The sequence below is a fragment of the Chrysemys picta genome, chromosome 19 (genome assembly GCF_011386835.1).
Source record: "Chrysemys picta bellii isolate R12L10 chromosome 19, ASM1138683v2, whole genome shotgun sequence".
Classification (NCBI taxonomy): Eukaryota; Metazoa; Chordata; order Testudines; family Emydidae; genus Chrysemys; species Chrysemys picta.
Window position 1 is genome coordinate 15,948,196 of NC_088809.1, and position 19,806 is coordinate 15,968,001.

At 39.0% G+C, this 19,806-nt stretch overlaps 1 protein-coding gene across 8 annotated transcripts in view; it reads right to left on the minus strand.

The window, feature by feature from the left end:
- GTF2I (general transcription factor IIi) overlaps positions 1-19,806 on the minus strand; it is an 81,582-nt gene that overhangs the window by 46,466 nt on the left and 15,310 nt on the right. For all 8 annotated transcript variants that reach the window (XR_010593922.1, XR_010593923.1, XR_508499.4 and 5 more), the window contains exons 3-9: positions 18,667-18,805; positions 7,218-7,352; positions 6,319-6,502; positions 6,092-6,120; positions 3,828-3,882; positions 2,979-3,022; positions 1,714-1,791 (exon numbers count right to left, since the gene is read on the minus strand). Coding sequence is in view for 3 of the 8 variants with exons in the window: in XM_008166142.4 (XP_008164364.2) it covers positions 1,714-1,791; positions 2,979-3,022; positions 3,828-3,882; positions 6,092-6,120; positions 6,319-6,502; positions 7,218-7,352; positions 18,667-18,805 (664 nt within the window). In the remaining 5 variants the exon portion in view is untranslated. The remainder of the gene's footprint in view (positions 1-1,713; positions 1,792-2,978; positions 3,023-3,827; positions 3,883-6,091; positions 6,121-6,318; positions 6,503-7,217; positions 7,353-18,666; positions 18,806-19,806) is intronic.

Below are 19,806 nucleotides of genomic sequence, written 5' to 3' on the forward strand. Positions count from 1 at the left end.
AGTTATGAAGTCTGTTTCAATACTGATTGTTAAAAATAGAGTCAGATTACATTTCATACTACGGTCTAAATTTCCCCCAGAGATGCATGCATCTCCCAGTGAAGCCAACGAGAGTTGTACATCATATAGAGGGCACAATTTGGTCCTAAAAATAACAACTGATTACTACTTTGTCGAAATCTGGATCTGACTCTTGTTTGTTTTATAGCAGCACCTAGAGTCCTTGGCTCCATTGTGCTGGGCACTGTATACAGATATCAAAGCCAGTCCCTACTCCAGAGATTTTACAATCTAAATTCTGAGCATGAGTAGTAATATCATGGTTCCCAGGTCGAGACTAATATGCAAAATTTAAGCCCCATAGGCACACACTGGACAAAGCTGTAAATAGCTGAAAAAGATCCTTAGACTTTTATATACATGGTCAAAATATCCTGAACAATTTTTTTCCTCCCATCAAAAAATAGCCCCCTTTTCCAAAATTTGAAAAGTTTTAGCAAAAACTTTGATATATTTGAAGCTCTCTTTTTTCAAAAATCTAACAGAAACTTTAACACAATTATGCTTGCATGACTTTGTTCTGCAAAATGTTTAGTCTTGGAATGATTAGATTTCTTTTTATCAGTAAATGTCAATAAACATTGATTTCACTGTACACACCCAAACCAATGAAAAAATATTTCCATCAATGATAATCAAAGTTTACAGATAGGCAAAGAAAGAAAAATACTGCTTGAGAACTGGAGTTTGATTTAAGGTTATTTACTTATATATTTTGTATATACAATGTTCATAATTTGTGTTTTATTGGTTATAAAGCTTTAACTTTTTGAATCTCAGTATCTATTGTCATTAAGTAATTACTGTCTGAGCCTCCATAATTTCCCACAACTGAAAATTTAAATCTTTCAAGCTAACTTTTACCAGAAATTGGTAAAATAAGAGATATTACCTCATCCTCCTCATCTCTCTAATATCCTGTGACTGACATAGATAACACTGCATACATCAATATTATATATTGAAATTATAAAAAATAAAAATTGAATTATATGCCAGGCCTAAAAATGTTTTTTGTTTGAGTTTTTTTAATTTGTTTTTGTTCTTGCCAATCCTGATTGGTCAGGTGCATCACATTGTGGATTTTTTTCACAATCAGAAAAATGTAAAAAAAAATTCGGAAAACAAAACCAAAATTGGATCACTACAAACAGCAATCAATGAAAAATGCTGTCAGATTTACTGACACTTTTGCAATGCAAAAAACTAAACCAGTTTTAGACAATTAAATTTTTATGGTAGATGAAGCGTTGAGTCAGACAGCCTTTAGCACAATGCCTGGTAAAAAGGTGACAAAAAGTTGTCACTGGGGTTACATTTTGCAAGCCCATCACCAAAACAAAATAAAGTGTAGAGTTCTTCCACAGTTCTACCAGCTCAATGTAGTTATTTAATACTAGCTTACTTTCAGTGATCTATAATGTCATTTACCCACGTAGGGGTGGGGGAGCGCCAATTCTGTTGCAGTAACTGGATGCTTATTTGCTTCATTGAGAGTTACTTAAATGGCTACCAGCATGGAGGTTTTGTATTAGAACAAAGAAGTCTAGTTTAGCTACGCAACTACAATGTGTCTAAAGACAGGAAAAAACAGCAGTTGTCACACTTGGATATAAGATCTTATGTGACAAAATACATGCAAGCTAATATTACCTGGAATATTATACTGATAGTAGTCAGGATCCTCCGATTCCTCTTTTACTGTTACTGTTGCCATCTCTAGTGAAATTCCTGCAGAAGCAACCGAAAAGTAACCCAATCACATACGCAGACACATGATAAAGGGATTCAAAAACAAAATCCTATCTTGTCTTTATTGCACAAAGAGGAGCAACCAGTTTGAAGTAATGTGCTAAGTTATTATATTTTAAAAATGGCATAGTGGAGTTCTAGGTTTCTTTTATCTCAATAACTTCCCTACCAAGTAGGTTCAATTTACCCTATTTCTTTTTTCTAACCTGCTAGTCCTGCAACTCAACCTTGGATCCAAAAAGTCAAGCTGGGTTCTTCCCTTCTTGTACACAATCACCAATCATAAAAGTTTTGCATCTCCTCCTACGCACATGGCACTTGTAAACTAGTTTTTGCTCACTTAAGTAAATTCAGTTGAAATCTAGAGACTTCTGGAACTGAATCATTTTGCTGTGTGTAGCAGCACTGTAGGGCCTTGAACTGGTCTACATTCTGCTAAGCAATGCTCTAAGCATGTCGTCAAATGGATTCCAAAGTGTTTTCAAAACATTTTGACTAGAGGAAGATTACCACCCCAAGGGTCTGCTGAATAGCATTAATAATGCTGCAAATGTTCTAGCAACATTTGCAGCAAAGATTAGACTCCTCTTCTTTTCAGTCTCTCTGTGACTGATTACTTTACAAAAACAAGAAAGCACATTGACTCTTCGTATGTATTAAGTGAGCTAAAAATCATTAATCAACACAGCATCTGTGAATTTACACTATCTAGGATAAATATTAAGGGATATTAAGCCCCTATTTTAGGACTGAATATTATAGCTGACAGGGCTAGTTAATTCTTCCCTCCACCCAAAGGATGTAGAAAACTAAAGAAAAATGGGGAAGAAGTTGTAGGCTAATCCTCCCATCTATTTACGGTCTTAGGACATTGTCATTAGTACAATTATATTAGACGTTTTATAAAACTGTATAGACCATTATTTCTCAGTCCGCAAAATGGATACTTTGGACCAATTAAATCCTATAGTACTTAGTCATTAGTAGGCTATAGTTTGGTTAAATGAAGAAAGGAGTTTGTTAATATATTTATTTATTGCAGTCAATTGCTGCTGTTCTAGCGCATTTCTGTTTGCACTGTCTACCACTATATAAATGCAACCACTTGAAATTACGGCTGCTTGCTCAGAATGTTTTGCAAAGAAGTACAAAACAAAGTTACGTACCAGAATCCTCATTTGGCTCTGTTTTCACTTGGACAGGAGGGCCACTGATGGAAAAAACCCACAAAATTAAAAAAGAAGAATCAACAACATGCTTATGGAAGTTTCTGAAGTGCTTGTATTACTCTAACAACAACTTGGAAGTGATATAAAGAAGTTAAGAGAAAAAATTCACAGTGCTATGTAGTAGCTATTCTGGAGTATCATATGTGGCTTTCAATATCATTCATTCCCTACCCACCTTCTTTAAGGCATATTTAGTATTACAGAACTGCACTATTTTTAGTAAAATGTGTATTTAGAAGCATATAATTCTATAAAAATTTGCATTTTGCAACATAAATTTTACATTCATGAATTTCTAACTTGTTCCAGACACTGCCAAATGGTAAAATTGTATGACATTTAATGGAAGAGACAGTGGCAAGGATTAAGCTTGATGCACATACTTGTGACATACTGCTGCATGCGACAAGCTCATTACTGAATGATAACATATGAATTATGTTATTAGATATCACTCATGTAGGCTGAAGTGAAACTGATATCCATTGAGTTCTGAAGAACTTGTACATATACGCACAGACAAGAGTAAGAGGAAGTTTGACTACATGCTATTTTTGATCTTAAGTAAGCAAAGCTTATTCAGAGAGAAAAAAAGTTTCAAGAAAGTTACATGCCATATAAAAATACATACTAGACACTGAAAACCATAAAAGTGTGCAGAGTGTTCTCATTTTCTCTCTCTCTCTCTCTCCTTTTTAAAGGTGCTGTATTCATCAGACAGAAAAAAAAGCCCACAACTGTTACATATATGTATCTATATTTCCAATAGGAAAAAAGACATTTTACCTTCCACTTGGTGGTGTAACTGTGCGTGTAGAATCTGTAACAGTCACATGAGCTCCTGAAAATGAAGATAGGATCTACAGTTTTTTTATGTGTCATTTACATTATATACAAGTTTAAAATGCCACAAAGATAAATTAATACTGTTTTGCTAAACAGGATTTAAATTGAGTTTCACAAATATCTACAGAAAGTTGTGTTCAGAAAGCTTGTGCTTTTATAAGAAAGATTTGTTGTTGTTACTGTTTATGGCAGGGGTGGGCAAACTTTTTAGCCTGCGGGCCACATCTGGGTATGGAAATTGTATGGTGGGCCATGAATGCTCATGAAATTGGGGTTGGGGTGCAGGAGAGGGTGAGGGCTCTGGCTGGGGGCACGGGTGCTGGGTTGGGGCCAGAAATGAGGAGTTCAGGGTGCGGGGGCTCTGGCTAGAGGTGCAGGGTCTGGGGTGGGGCTGAGGTATTTGGGGTGTAGGAGGGTGCTCCATGCTGGGACAGAGGGGTTTGGAGGGTGGGAGGGGGATCAGGGCTGGGGCAGGGGGGGCCTCTGTCTGGAGGTGCAGGCTCTGGGGTGGATCCAGAAATGAGGAGTTCAGGATGTGGGAGGGGGCTCCAGGCTAGGACAGGGAGTTGGGGGCGGGGGGGAAAGGAGGGAGAGATGAGAGCTCCGGAGGAGGTGCGAGCTCCGGAGGAGGTGCGAGCTCTGGAGTGGGGCTGAGGGATTTGAGATGCAGAAGGGTGATCCGGGCTGGAATTGAGGGGTTCAGAGGGCAGGAGGGGGATCAGGGCTGGGGCAGGGGCCCAGGAGTGCAGGATCTGGGCAGCGCTTACCTCAAGAAGCTCCTGGAAGCAGCGGCATATCACCCCTCTGGCTCCTACGTGGAGGCGCAGCCAGGCAGCTCTGCACACTGCCCTGTCTGCAGGCGCCGCCCCTGCAGCTCCCATTGGCTGCAGTTCCCAGCCATTGGGAGCTGCGGGGGGCGGCGCTTGGGGCAGGGGCAGCATGTGGAGCCCCCTGGCTGCCCCTAAACGTAGGAACTGGAGTGAGGCACATGTCGCCGACTCCGGGAGCCGCAATACACGCATGTGGAGCGGCCCCAGACCCTGCTCCCCAGCAGAAGCTTGAGGGCCGGATTAAATTGGCTGGAGGGCCGGATGTGGCTCGCGGGCCGTAGTTTGCCCACCCCTGGTTTATAGCCTAAAAAGCAACACTAATACAATATTGCTTTAGAATATCTTTTATTAAAAACGTAAACATTTTATCTATCCCTGTCATCATTGTTACTAGAAGTCTTAACAATAAAGCTAAACTGATGCTGTGTCTCAACATTATTAAACTATCCAGTCTGTTTTAGCAATCTTGCTACCCTGTTTCTATATTGCGGTTAGGTGCATAAATATTATTGGAATAGGAATTATGGACATTTCTACATAGTTCTTAAGCATACTGAAACCTACTTTTTACCTTAGCATCATTTTGTTCATTAATGGAATCTTTGCCATTTCTATTACATCAAAATCTTACATGTCTAAAGGTGTGTCTATACTGCCCTGCAAATCAGACTGTGTGTGTAGGAGGACATTGTTTTCAGAAAGTGAAATTTATCCCTAAGCAATGACCTCTGCAAGATGGAAGCCCTGTGGTAGCCCTTCACAGTGGGGGGCTCTGTATTGGCTTTAAATAGGCTGGAATGAAATTCTTGTTCCTGACAAGTCAGCTGTTGCTTAAAGAAGTCTCTTCCCCAACACATGCAAACACACTTGCATTGATTCTTGGAACTGGCATACTCCATTATATCCATAAAAGACATTTCTACAGATGATACATGGGCCTCCAATAAGCAATCAGAGAGTTGTGGTCTAACCAAAGCACTGGGAGAGAGGAACTCATGAGTGTTAATCCCTGGTCTGACAGGGATTCTCTATGGAGTTTTAGGCAAGTCACTTGGCCTCTGTGGATCAGTTTTCCCTTCTCTATAATGGGGATAATACTTGATTCACGGTAAGACAAGTACTGTACGAGGATTGACCATATTGGAATTAATTCTCTCCCCAGTCAGTGGTTCTCGGTAGAAGGCACAAAGGTTATGGAACCATTCTGTTTTCCAAGTGAATAAGTCAAACCGCAATCTAGGCATTTCTGCCAAATAGAATATTTATAATAGATGTGTTTATAGGTGCCCTAACTCCTCAAAGAATTGAAGATAAAAATATATATTCTAATTATAATTTTCATGTTTTGTTTACTGCAAACAACTTGATACTTACCTAGGTGTTTCTTTGGCTCTAGGAAAGGCCTGCATTAACACAAAGAAAGAAAAATAATACCATTACCCATTTGGTAGTATGACATTTAAATACAAACACTGAATTTTTCATGTAACAGACAGTATATGCACATAATTTTTTAAAATGGTAGCATTTAAGGTCCCCACAGAAAAATATCAATTAGCTGTTCTGATTTAAGTGGACAAACCAATAAAAGAGAATGTAACCTTTTGATCACAAATGAGATCCCCGATTTGTTTTCCAAAATCCATTTCAGTGTTGTCACATCATAATTTGCTGGATGTTTAAATGCAAGTCCTTCAGGAAGGCCCTGCACTACCACTGCAGACTGGTCCCTTTGAATCTTGTCATATGGCACAGGGACTACCGTTGACTTCCCTAAAGCTTTACCTGTAAAATAAAATAAATTGTTGGGAAACAAAAAATACCTAAGATTGAATACAACAAGCTAGGCTTTCATATTTTTTCCTTCCTTCTTCCAAGTCCTAAGTTTCTCCCCATGTCTCTGAACCATGTTCTTCCCTGTTGTACATTCCCACCCTATGGTCTGCTATTTCTGTTACCATTCTTCTCAAGGGGGATTGCAGCATGAGGCTTCCTTCAAAGCCACTTTCTAATTGACCAAAGAAGATCTTCATTGAGTAACATGATGCAATGTCTCCTTAGTTAAAAGACAGAAACTGTAATACTTCCTCTTCCTCCGGAGAGGAACATGCTTCCACTACAACACTCCAAGACCTTGATTGCTTTGGGGGCAGGGTAAGACAGACTCAGACATGGATCAGAAATTCAGGAATTAAGCACAAGTTGCACAGTTGACAGTGCAGAGAATTACCATTAGGTTACATATTTTGTTCTTGCTTAAAAGAAAGCTGCTCCATGGAACATTCAGAAAGTTCATGTGCAGTGAAACATGTATAAGACAGCAAACTCTTTGGAGTTTAAATACACTTTAGAACTACTGAAAAATTAAGCTCATTACCTCAGCAGTACTCTAGACTGAAGGCAGAAACTATAAGCCACTCTCCATCCTACTTTAATGATGGCTTAGCTATCCCAGGAAGAGTGTTATTTCAGATTTTTTAAAATTAGTTTAAGCGCTTACCATAACAAAAGCAGAAGAAATCCTCTACAGACTTTCGGAGAGCTTCCATTTCTACAATATCCACTGTCAGCCTGTTTACAAGTGACGTAGTCTTTGTTTTCTGCAGTTCAGCTGCCTTTTCCTCTTCAGAGACACCTGCAAATGATTTTGTAATGATCAGAACACAAATCCCAATCCCAAATCCCTTAACAACTCATCTGTTGCCCCTCTGGAAGTAAGCTGTTAATATTACACAGAACAAGAACAGTACACATCTCTTAAAAGCAAATCTGTTCCTATGTTGATAACAGGTGGGCTACAGGTGTTTATGCCAGCATTATTATACTGTATTCATGAAGGTCATAGATATCATCATTAGAGCAAACTGCAAAGATGATGATGAACTAAGAGACATCTAAGCTGGTTGTTTTTGCATAAAGAGGTAAAGAACATGGAGGAACAGTTTAATAGAAAGGCAGTGCAATACTATCAAGTAAAGAAGACTCTGAAGCAGTCATGAGGGAAGCTAAAACGCCTATATCTGAGGAGTCTGTCAGCTGTCAGGTTTTACTTCTGACGTCTTATTTGGTAGTTACATTAAACCTTGTTCTATTTATGTTGTATAATGCTTAACTGATTCTTTCTGAAGGAAGGGATATGTTCTCTCAGTACAACTGCTTGTATGCAGTGCAGCTCTTTCATCTTTTCAAAAGACTTGTTAAATTAAGCATGTGTCTGCTATTGCTGAATGGGAGGGAGTACTGTCAAGCTGTTAGTGCATGGAACTGAAAATAACCAGATCTAAACTGTATTCATTGTCCTATTCTCTGAGAAAAAACAAAATAAATACCATCCACCACCCACATGAAGAGTGATGGATGTTAACTCCCTCAACCATATACGATGGATGGGAGAGAGCTGCATTTCAGATTGCAATTTTGTGTTCTAATGACATCATTCATGTATTCCAAACATTTATGGAGATCCTTCAGTAAAAAGGAAGAAATTAAAATTTAGTCTAATGTTTGAAAGAAAAAAAAAGTACATATACAGGTGCACATGCAAGGGGGAAAAACTGCTGACGTTGTCCTTACCCATCATGATGTAGCAGTAGCAATAGAGCTCTGAAAATTCAAATTTTTACTGAAACTGTTGCTAGCATAGTTATTATCAAAATAACAGAATGCCTACACAATGTTGGGCATCAAGAATAGGCTGTGGATCTAAGTTCCCTCTAAACTACATGGCTGCGTGGCTGTGTAGCTGCCTATTAAGCTCTGCGCAGGGGCTCAGGGCTGCGGCGGGGAGAGATGCGTCTCTCCAACACCCAGATTTGCCACAGCGGGGAGAGGCGCCTCTCCCCACCGGCCCCAGCACGGACCTGTCCCGGACATGCTGCAGCTGGGAGGGGCGCCCCAGGACCGGCCCGAACCCAGGCCCAGCACAGACCTGCCGTGGCTGGGAAAGAGGCACATCTCTCCCCAGCCCAGGTCCTGCTGCGGGGATAGAGAGCTGGGTGTGGGAGGGAAGGAATGCGCCTCACATAACAAAATTCATTCTGCACATGCATGGGAAAAATTAGAGGGAACACTGCTGTGGATTGATCAGGAATAGGTTATGTATATTTAATAAAAATCTATAAGTAATCTACATAAAATTCTGTTTAACTATACATATCTCCTCTACCCTTCAAATCACTTACCTTCTTCGTGTCTTTGAAAATCTCCAAAGGGCACTGGAGTGTCCAGCTCCCACTCAAAGTATGGGAGTTGAACACTTAAATCACCTGGGACTGTTTCGTCCTGTGTAGAGACAATACTGAGCACATTCTAGGTGCTACTACAAACAGAAAAGGGGGCTAATACTTACCTACCTCAGTGAAGTTCTGTAGGGATTAAATTAATGACTGTTTCTAATGCGCGATCCTAGATTCTTGGATCAAAAGGTACTATAGAAGTTCAAAGTATTGTTAACTGCACCACTGATTTTTTTCAGATGAAAAACTATTCTATTGAAAAAGAAACAGTAACTTATTTGTTAAGTGTCAATAGCGTGCTTAGCACTTTATTACAAAAATCAAAATAAAACAAACCCCAGATTACATTGTCCGTGCCTGATTAAGCTTATAATCTAAATAGGGATAATGCAAAGATAAACTTCCCTTGTCAACCAAATGAAGATATCATTGTTGTGTGATTTCATTAGAGTGTTTAATAGCACTTTGCAGTTACTTGAGATAAGCAATGGTAGGCTTAACAAAAGACAATCAACTATGAAGAGAGTTGTTACATTATACTTATACCTGAGTCTGCATTATACTTATTGTAGAAATCAGTTATTGCAATGAGTTGTCTCATGACAAAAAACAAAAACAAACCATGAATGGCTAGCACTGATTAGCCAGAAATTTGTACCCAAGTTGATAGCAGGAACTGAACCTCAGTTATTTTTTAGGTTTCAGAGTAGCAGCCGTGTTTGTCTGTATCCGCAAAAAGAAGAACAGGAGTACTTGTGGCACCTTAGAGACTAACAAATTTATTAGAGCATAAGCTTTCGTGCTACAGCCCACTTCTCCGGATGCACGAAAGCTTATGCTCTAATAAATTTGTTAGTCTCTAAGGTGCCACAAGTACTCCAGTTATTTTTTAGGTTGCTTTATTGGGTATACTAGAACGGAAGAGTTCTGAGCTAGTATAAGAACAATGTACCACTGATCATGTTGATCTAAAAGGAACATTTTTCTGATAGAACACTCTAAAATAGTACATTCTGACTTTTAAAAAGGTATTTTCCCTTTTTCAAAAAGGTTTTGTAAGGGTTCTTCTGCTATCCTAATTTTGTTCAGGAGGGTCTTCTGAGTGTACCCGAGACAACCAACATGCTCAGGTCCACTATTCTTTCTTCTCTCTGTGCAGGCACACCTGCCTGCTCAGCACCATCTTCACTGCTGTTCCTACCAATAAAGCTTGAAGATGAGTGTATGTGCAGTAGCTTTCTGCCTGCTACCTCTGTAACAGTACATGAGAGTGAAATTAGCCCAAAGTCTGAAAAAGGAAGTGCAAAGAACCAATAGCACAACTTTGGAACCGACTTTGCAGAAAGTACTGTCAAATGGAGGAAGTAAATGAAAGTGATGGGGGGGGCAGGAATTAAAATCCTCCAATTTCTTTCATTTAAGGTAATCCTAGGTGCTACTTGTAACAAGAGCAGATAAAAACTTCAGCTCCCACTGTGATTTTCAAGTTGACTCTGTCCCTGTGGACAGAACTACAGTTATCTAGTATTTTATTTGTTTATTTGCAGGTGTTCTTCAATGTGTTATTGTGTTAACTCGATAAGAGGGTTTACAGTTAAAATTAGCTTCTGAGTGACATAAAAGAATGCCTGTGAGTTATAGAATGGTATGTCACTATTTGCACTAGTAATATACACACAGAAAATAAAAGATGTTTTATCTGGCATGTTGGGAGAATAGGGGGCGCCAGTAAGTGAAAAATGCTGGTTAACTAAGAGGGAGGGAGTTTGGGTGCAGATGGGGATGCAGGGAGCTGGCTCTAGGCGCAAGCCCCCTCCTACACCCAGACTTCCTCCCAGAGCCTGTGCTCCACACCCCTTCCCACGCCCCGCTGGCCCCACACCAACCGGACTTTCAATGAAGATCAGAAATGCTGGTGTATAGAGCTTTCCGATTAGTGAAGTGACGGATAAAGCAGTTTTCAACGTACAAAGAATGTCCTTTAACTATCACAGCAAGGACAAGCAAAATTGATCAATAGGTATTAGAACTAAAGCTTCTACCCATTAAAATAAACTGCTTTACACGGAAAAGTTTCTAAATAGCTTTATATACATGACGGGAGCCATTCCATACTCTTGACTTCAAACTTGAGACATTTCACTCTACATCTGAATCCCCAAATCCTGATATACTATAATATCCTATTACATTCTATGAGAACTTTGAGTGAGCAAGGTAAGACGGGACTGGTGCCTACTATAAAAGTATCTGGCATGAAACTAATCCTAAAGCCTCTCTCTTATGCTCCACTGGTATTCTGCTGTTATGGATAAGTTCAGTGGGTATCTTTGTAAAATCAATGCATCTGTTAATGATGAAATAATGTGTATTCAAAGATCACCACAAGTTTAGCACTGTCCTTAATATTGCAGAAGTTTTACAAGAACTAATAAGAAAAATATGCTACACTGCTCTGCAGCCAAAATGCTTCTGAAATAAATGTAGTCAAACTTTACTAATTCTGGGTCACTGAGAACAAAAATGATGCTTAAAATTGTTGATTGGCTCTAGTTTTCAAGATATGCTATTGGGTCAGTATATATGACCCTTGACTTGGGAATGGCGGAGGATAAGTGAGTTATAAAGAGAAGGGATCTCAATTTAAACCAGAAATGACTAAAATACATCTTTGACTGGATCGATGAATAAATCTATGACTGGGTTTGGACAGTACTTGCTTTTTAGGCAAAACAATGAATGATGCAATCTGAAGCTAGTATTGCATCATACATGATATGAATTGCATCATGTTATTCCTAGAAGTCATGGGCGATGCAATCAGAAGCTTACATCACTCTGCTGAACAAATTGCCCTATATCAGCTCTAGAAATCATACAGTGTCGTGCTCTCTTATTTGTCAGTGTTTGATTTTGCAAAGGGACACATGTCTGTTTAGCCAAAGTGAGCAGAGATGCCTCGAACTTGTGTGAACAGCGCAGATAACTTCTGCTATGTTTGTGGTGAAGTGACTTTTGCATCACAAAAGTGCAGTATAACCACTATGGTTAAGAAAGCCTATCACCTTTATTTTGGCTGCAAAATTGGAGACCAGGACAAGAGGTGGGCCCCACACATATGCTGCAACACTTGTGCAACAAATCTTCGCCAGTGGTTGGACAGGAAAAGGAACTCTATGCCTTTTGCAGTGCCAATGATTTGGAGAGAGCCAACAGATCATACCAGCAATTGTTACTTTTGCATGGTGCCTCCAGTTGGGAAAGGTGTGTCGAAGAAAAAGTGGACTGTGCATTATCCAAACATTCCATCAGCTATACGTCCAGTACCCCACGGAGAAGGACTGCCGGTTCCTGATGCACCAGAATCATTCTCACTTGAGTCAGACGAGGAAGAGGAAGAGGATGAAACTTCTGGTCCTGAACCATCAATGTCACAGGACCCACATTTTCTCCCATCCTCCTCTTCTGAACCACACCTCATAACACAAGGTGAACTGAATGACCTCGTCAGGGATTTGGAACTACCCAAGAGTAAGGCAGAGCTGTTAGGCTCCAGACTACAGCAGTGGAATCTCCTGGCAGGTGATGTTAGGGTTTCCATGTTCCGTGACCTTCAAAAGGATCTTGTCCCATTCTTCTTCATGGAAGGTGATCTTGTAGCCTGCAACAACATCGATGGTGTGATGGCAGCCCTCAACATCGTTCACGATCCAGATGAGTGGAGACTGTTCACTGATTCATCCAAGACGAGTCTTAAAGCTGTTTTACTGCATAACGGCAATGTTTTGCCATCAATTCCAGGTGGTCATGCAGTCCATATGAAGGAAACCTATGACAACATGAAACAACTTTTGAGGTGCATAAACTATGACCAACATCAGTGGCAGCTTTGTGGCGATTTGAAGGTTGTTGCTCTCTTGCTTGGTCTGCAGACTGGATACACAAAGTACTGCTGTTTTCTCTGTGAATGGGATAGTCGTGCAAGAGATTCCCACCACATCAAGAAAGATTGGCCACTCCGACAGTCATTGGAGCCTAGGAGGAAAAGTGTTCAGCATCCACCACTTGTTGAATCAAGGAAGATTTTGTTAGTACCCTTACACATCAAGCTGGATCTGATGAAGAACTTTGTCAAGGCCATTGACAAAACACAAGCAGCTTTCAAGTACCTCCGTGGAAAATTTCCAAGGTTAAGTGAAGCTAAGATAAAGGAAGGTGTCTTTGTTGGTCCTCAGATTCGTGAACTTCTTCGAGATGATGCATTTGACCATGCACTGCATGGCAAGGAAAAGACGGCATGGAAAGCCTTCCAGTTAGTGGCAATAAATTTTCTCGGAAAAAACAAGGCAGACAACTACAGGTTGTTGGTGGAAAACCTCCTCAATGCATACAAAAGCCTTGGTTGCAACATGTCACTAAAGATACATTTTTTGCACTCTCATCTAGATTTTTTTCCACCGAACTGCGGAGCAGTGAGCAACGAGCACGGCGAGCTATTTCACCAGGACCTTGCAACAATGGAGAAATGCTATTAGGGCAAATGGAGTTCATCAATGCTTGCAGACTATTGCTGGACAGTGACAAGAGATGCTCCATTTAATGAATACAAGAGACAAGCCAAGAAGCGCCGAGTAGACACTGAATAGGACTAAACTATGTACATAATAGTTTTTTGCCTTCTGTTTCATAATAAATTGTATTTATATAACCCTTTTGCTGATTTTTAAAGTGTTACATAAACAGGACAAGTGAAATATCATCATGTAAAGCAACCATAAACACATGAAAAGACCTAGGTTTACAATTTATGATTAAAACTCTACTATCTACACAATATAGATATAAAATGTAAAAACTTAAGTATCTTAGAAACAGTAGCCAATCAGTTGTTTTAATTGTCATATTTGAATTCAGCACATCAAAATACATAATAAATAGCACATTTTATCTCTGAAGCAGACGACTTCTCAAAAATTGTAGACCAGTGCTATTGGAATATGGTAATGGTAGTCACATTAGCTGGGAGGGAGGAGTCAGGTGTTCTTACACTTCATTTACATAGGTGTTAGCAGGTGCAACTAAAGTAGCATAAAGAGGTAATGGGGTTAATCTAGTCTAATATACCATATGCACTATAAGGAAGAAATTGGAGTCTTAAGACCATTTCAGCAGATCTAATACTAAATGAATTCTTTAACACAAGCCCCCAAAAATCACTAACTAGAGCTACTGAGTTAATTAATATAAAAATCACTGTAGATGAACTCCTACCCAGCAGGTTCCTGCTGGACAATCAAAGTATCTACAAGATTGCCAGGTCTGGCCACATCATGCACCAGTATCACAAAAGCAGTCCTTTAGGCATTCCTTAGTAGCGGCATTGTACAATCCCACACTAAACAGCTAGTACATAGTTAGGTTCATGTGTACGAAAGCATGGAAATAACCACTGGAGAGGAAAAAGAAAAGACAACAGGCAGCCAAAACAACAGAAAAAGTACAGTCATAGCTCCAGCATCTGACAACTGTTATATACAAATAAGCCTACTAACAGGTTATCTACCATGTACTGAGCTTCTGTTTAATCTGGTATCATCTACTTCCTTCTGTGTCCTTAAACACTGTTGCTTTTATAAAAAAAGGTTATATCAGACTAAAACCCAGATTTACAAATATATTTATGCACCCAAAGATGCAGATAGGCATCTAGCAGGATTTACAAAGGTGCCTAAATCCCACTGATTTTCTAACTCACTCAGATGCCTAGAAGGATTTACAAAAGCACCTATCTACATCCTTAGGTGCCTAATCATTTGTAAATCTGGGTCTAAAGGTACTATTTTCACCTTTAAAAAAAACTAGAAATGACAGCAAGTATGGTGATGCAATGGATAACATAATGCCTTGTAGACCTCAACGGCAAGAGAAGAGTTGAATGGATTTCACACTAAATACTGGTTTTAGAAACTCAAACCACAAGATTTGACCACAAAGATTTTCTAACTAATATGTGACTGATTATTATAAAAAGATAGTGGCTGGAAAACCTACCAGACTAACAGATTCCTTCCATGTGCAATAGTAACTAAACATGTACTAGTAGAATATGTCAATTATTTATTGAGTGCCATGAGTTTACTTGACATTGTATAATACATGAATAAGGAAATGATCACTGCACCAAAAGGTTTACAACAATCTAACTTGTAAAGTACAGTTCAGATATTTAAAAAAAATTCTGACCAATTGAAGGCCCAAACTCCAAATGATTGTTTTTATTTATTTTTAATTCTTTAGTGTGTTTTGATTGAAAAATCTTTCTAGAAGTAGAGTGTTGAGGAAGAAACTGATTACGGTCATTTGGTTTACAAAGAAGAAGAATGTTCTTGGCTTGAGTACATAATGTATAGGCTCTGATTTTTCGATCAATACAATGTGTACGGTAAAAAATAAAAACATTTAGCAACAATTCTCTTCTATCAGCTCAGTATTGCTACAAAATAGAGGTGTCATTTCTTCCATAAAATCCTCGAGCAATTTAAACTCGTTTCCATCACCAGAGCCCCACTAAATTACACCCATTACTAATAGTTAAAAATGAGTCTCAGATCCTGAGCCCTGCTAGTTATCAGAGACTGCCTATATTTACAAAAGATGCAAAAAGGGAACAAATAAAAAAAGAGTGAGGCAGTAGAGACAAAGGGGAAAAAATACTGGGTCTACAACATAACAGGGAAGAAGAGCAAGCAAATCTGACATGAAAAGAAATGCAGAAATACTTAACAGCCACGATGACTCAGTCCACACATACTTTAAAAAAAGAAAACTAATTGTCCTATAGACATGTAAAAGCAAATCAGGACTCAATATTCTCAACAGACAGAACACAACTGGCTTAAAAAGTGACCTGCAAATGATTATTTTTTAAACACTGAGCTTGTGCCTTTTCTGTTCTTTTATGATGAAAAATATGGCTTCCAAGAGATTTTTATTTCCACTCCCCGCCACCCCCCCCCCCTTTTTTTTTAAACCTGAGAAATGGCAGGATCAACTCTGGCCTTCCCTGGTTTTTCTGGAGGACTTACTAATGTCTCAAAACATGCTTATTGCACATTCACATCTTAACTGAAGGGGCAAGGTGTGGGTGGGGGAGAAGGCCTCCCTGCTTTTGAGTTTCATATTAGGACAACTGTAATAAACCCTAGCTACAAGAACAGTTCAAGCTGCCAAGGGAGGTGGTGGAATCAGCACTACTGGGGACAGTTAAAGCTAGAACAAACATTAATTTATTAGGAATAATTAAGTCAACCTTTACACAGAGTACTAGATTTGAGTTCTTTGATCTTTGTCAGTCTTGCCCCCCTCCCCCCCCAAATAAATAAATAAATCCCTTCTTCAGGTCTGTTTTACATCCCTTCCAAACCAAAATGATTCCATGAAGAAATAACTAACTACTAGGTTTGAAAAAGCTTCATCCAACGAAGCAATGCAATTTTAACATTCTTGACACCAAAGGTTTATTGTTTGCACAAATACCACTATAGGAAACTGGAAACACTGAACAACTACCAATATATTGCTAAGCAAACAAAAAGGGTAAAGAGTCTAGTTTACATCTGGTAACTTATGTAGGAATTCTACAGTGCCTCAATCTTGGGTATCATGACTTGTTTACAGACTAGGCCGCCATCAAGCAGAAAGAAAAAAAAAACAAAACTTTATATTTACATCAGTGGTTTTCAGCCTGGGATCAGTGGAGCCCTGGAGGTCCGCAGACTATGTCTAAGGGTCCACAAAAGATGACTATGAAAATAAAGTTTTAGATTCCAGAAAAGGCATTCTGTTTTTCTGATCAATCAAAAGTACGCGAATACCCCCACCTACAGGTCAAAACCTGGAAGTGTTGTCATTACCATAGAAGCCCATAGTTTAGCACCAAGCACATGCAACATTTATAGTTTAATTCTGTTCAGTTTTAATCTAAGACTTCTATGGTAGGGGTCCGCAGACCACAGGCTGAATTTCCAAAGGGGAGAGCACCTCCATTTGAAATTTTTTAGAGGTCTGCAAACAAAAAATGGTTGAAAACCACAAAACTATGTACAGCTCATAGCACAATAGGGCCTTCAAGTGCTAAACAAAAATGGTAGCTTCATGTTACCACAGAAAGTGGATAGGAATAGAAAGCCGGTGGAGAGTTAATCCTCCTTGTGGCCTTGCTGCAATAGACACTGCCCATACTTGAGCAGGAAGTTTTATTCATAGAATTACGTGACTTAACCAACACAAGGAGCAATACTACTCTTTCATTCCACCTTCATAACAGGAAGGTACAAGCTGCAGCAGCCATTATCACTCAAAAGTGGAAAATTGAGATAATTAAAGGAGGATAGTCATAATGACAAAAGTCATACATAATCAAACTCATTTGCCATCAAGTGTTCATCATACTTATTCTTAGTGTTTGCCATTTACCAGAGCTATGTGTGTTTAAATAAGGACTTGGTTCAGTAACACTTCATCTACTATTTGATTCTTCAATGAAGTTATAATGCTGTATTTTGAATAGTAACTTCACTGCAGATCAAGCAGAATAATTACTTCTATAGTGGCTGAATGTGTATATAATTCTGTATGACAGTTAAACAATTGAGAGTCCTGCCCTGAATAAAGAATGGGCGCTGAGAGAATGAGCTCTGATTTAGAATTTTAAACAGCAGCGAAAATACTGTTCAAGTATGTCCACTGTTTCTGTCATGGACTAAATCGGTCTGTTTGCAGTGTTGTTGTAGGTGTGTTGGTCTCAGGATATGACACACACAAGGTAGGAGAGGGAAATATGTCGATCAGTCAAGCAATATTTAATAATCGAAGGAGATGGAGTGAAGAATTATTTTAACAAAAACTCCACTTAGCCAGGCAAAACCACATTCCTCAATGACCAATATGTAAAGCCCAGCAGAAACCATTTTTCTTGATGGGCAGACTGATCGTTGAAATACAGGCTCCAAGACAGGTCATTAAGCTTTTGAAAGACACTTTGGCATATTCCAAGTGGGCCATCTCTTAGGCCTTGTCTACACACAAAAGTTGTACCATTTAGCTAGACCAGTATAGTTTAGAAACAGATCTAGTTAAAGCAGGACAACCCGCAAGTATGGATGCTCTCATACCAGTATAAATATGCTTCTATCAGCATAGCTTAATGCTGTGCAATATAATTATAGCGTTACAAAAAGCTGTAGGCAAATCCTAAAGTTTTATTACCTATGTCAAAAGCTTCATGTATCCTTTGAGAAGATATGAAGTCACCTGAAGAATTAAGGGACTGTCTTTCATAGTTGGAAGTAGCTGACTACCTAAGAGTCTGTCTTCTACACTAAGAAAAAAGATGCTTTTTAAAAACTGAGTTAGTAAACATGATATAAAACACCACTTTGCACCTTCAGTGTAGACAGAGTTTAACACGTTTAAAATAACATTAGCTAGTCTTGTAACATTACCTTTTGGCTGAGGTAAAAATAGCACTGAACTAAACAGTGGATGTTGAATATTAAGTTTGTGGTTAAAAAAAGTTCTTAAACACTGATCTACATACTATAATTCTGTCAATTATGGCAAGACCAAGGCATTGCAACATTTGTTAGGTACAGAGTTCAGTGTACTATAATGTATAGTTAAGTATTTGTGAAATACTTTTTTTAGGAAACTTACAGTATTTAACAAAATCCTTCTGAAAATCTTTCCTTGTATTGACAAAAGCTCTTCCCCTCTCAGTTCCAACTACAAACACATCTGTTTCGTACACAGCAATACAGGCGACTTCTGCCTTGGACTTCGCAAGTTCTTTACACTATAAAAGAAAAAACAGAGCGGCTTTGAACTACAATAGTTAAAAGTACAGTTAATGCAATTTTACATGAAATCATGCAGAAAACAATTTATTTTCTAGTGTTGCCATGGTATAGCTCTCAAAGCTGTTGCAAATAACACAATGCTAGCCATTAGCAATAGATAATTTGTACTTTTATAGTGCCTTTCATCTGAGAATCTAAAAGCATTTTAGAAGTATTAGTGAAGTTAAGTGTTGTCTACAGACATTGTACCAACTGAACTAAATCTGTTCAGAAACAGATGGTATGTCTACAGTACTAGCACTACTGCAGCTATGCTGTTGTAGAGTAGGCACTACAGTGACAGAAGGGGATTTTCCATCACTGTAGTAAATCCACCCCGCTTGAGAGACAGAGGCTAGGTTGAAGGAAGAATTCTGTCTACAGTAGTGGTTAAGTCAACCTAACCACATCATACAGGGTGTGAAATTTTCACAACTCTGAGCAATGTAGTTAGGTTGACCTAAGTTTTGGGGCAGATCAGGCCTGAGTTAAACTGGTAAACCCTTGTTGTGTAAACATTCAAACTGATTTAGCCTTATAATGATTGAGCTGATTTAAGAGTGTTTGTGCAAAGGGGATACACCAACTTAACTAAACTTTCTCTGAACCCATTTAGTCAAGTCTGTACAAATTCTATGTGTAGACAAAGCCTTACCCTCAAAACACTCCTGTGAGGATAAATATTATCTATTCCATTTTAAACATGAGGAAACCAAATCACAGAGATTAATAGATCTACTCAAAGTCACAAGGAGGACCCCCAATTCCCAGTCCAGTGCCTTAGCCACAGGATTATCCTCATGATGGGAAGCAGGAGAAGCATTCCTGTTCAATATCTTCAAACTCAACAGTTCTGTGGTGTTTCCACTGTTGTTTTAAGTTAAACCTGTAAGACTAAGGCCATGTCTATACTTTGCTTTCAGCTACTGGTACAACTACACCAGTGCAATCCCCTAGA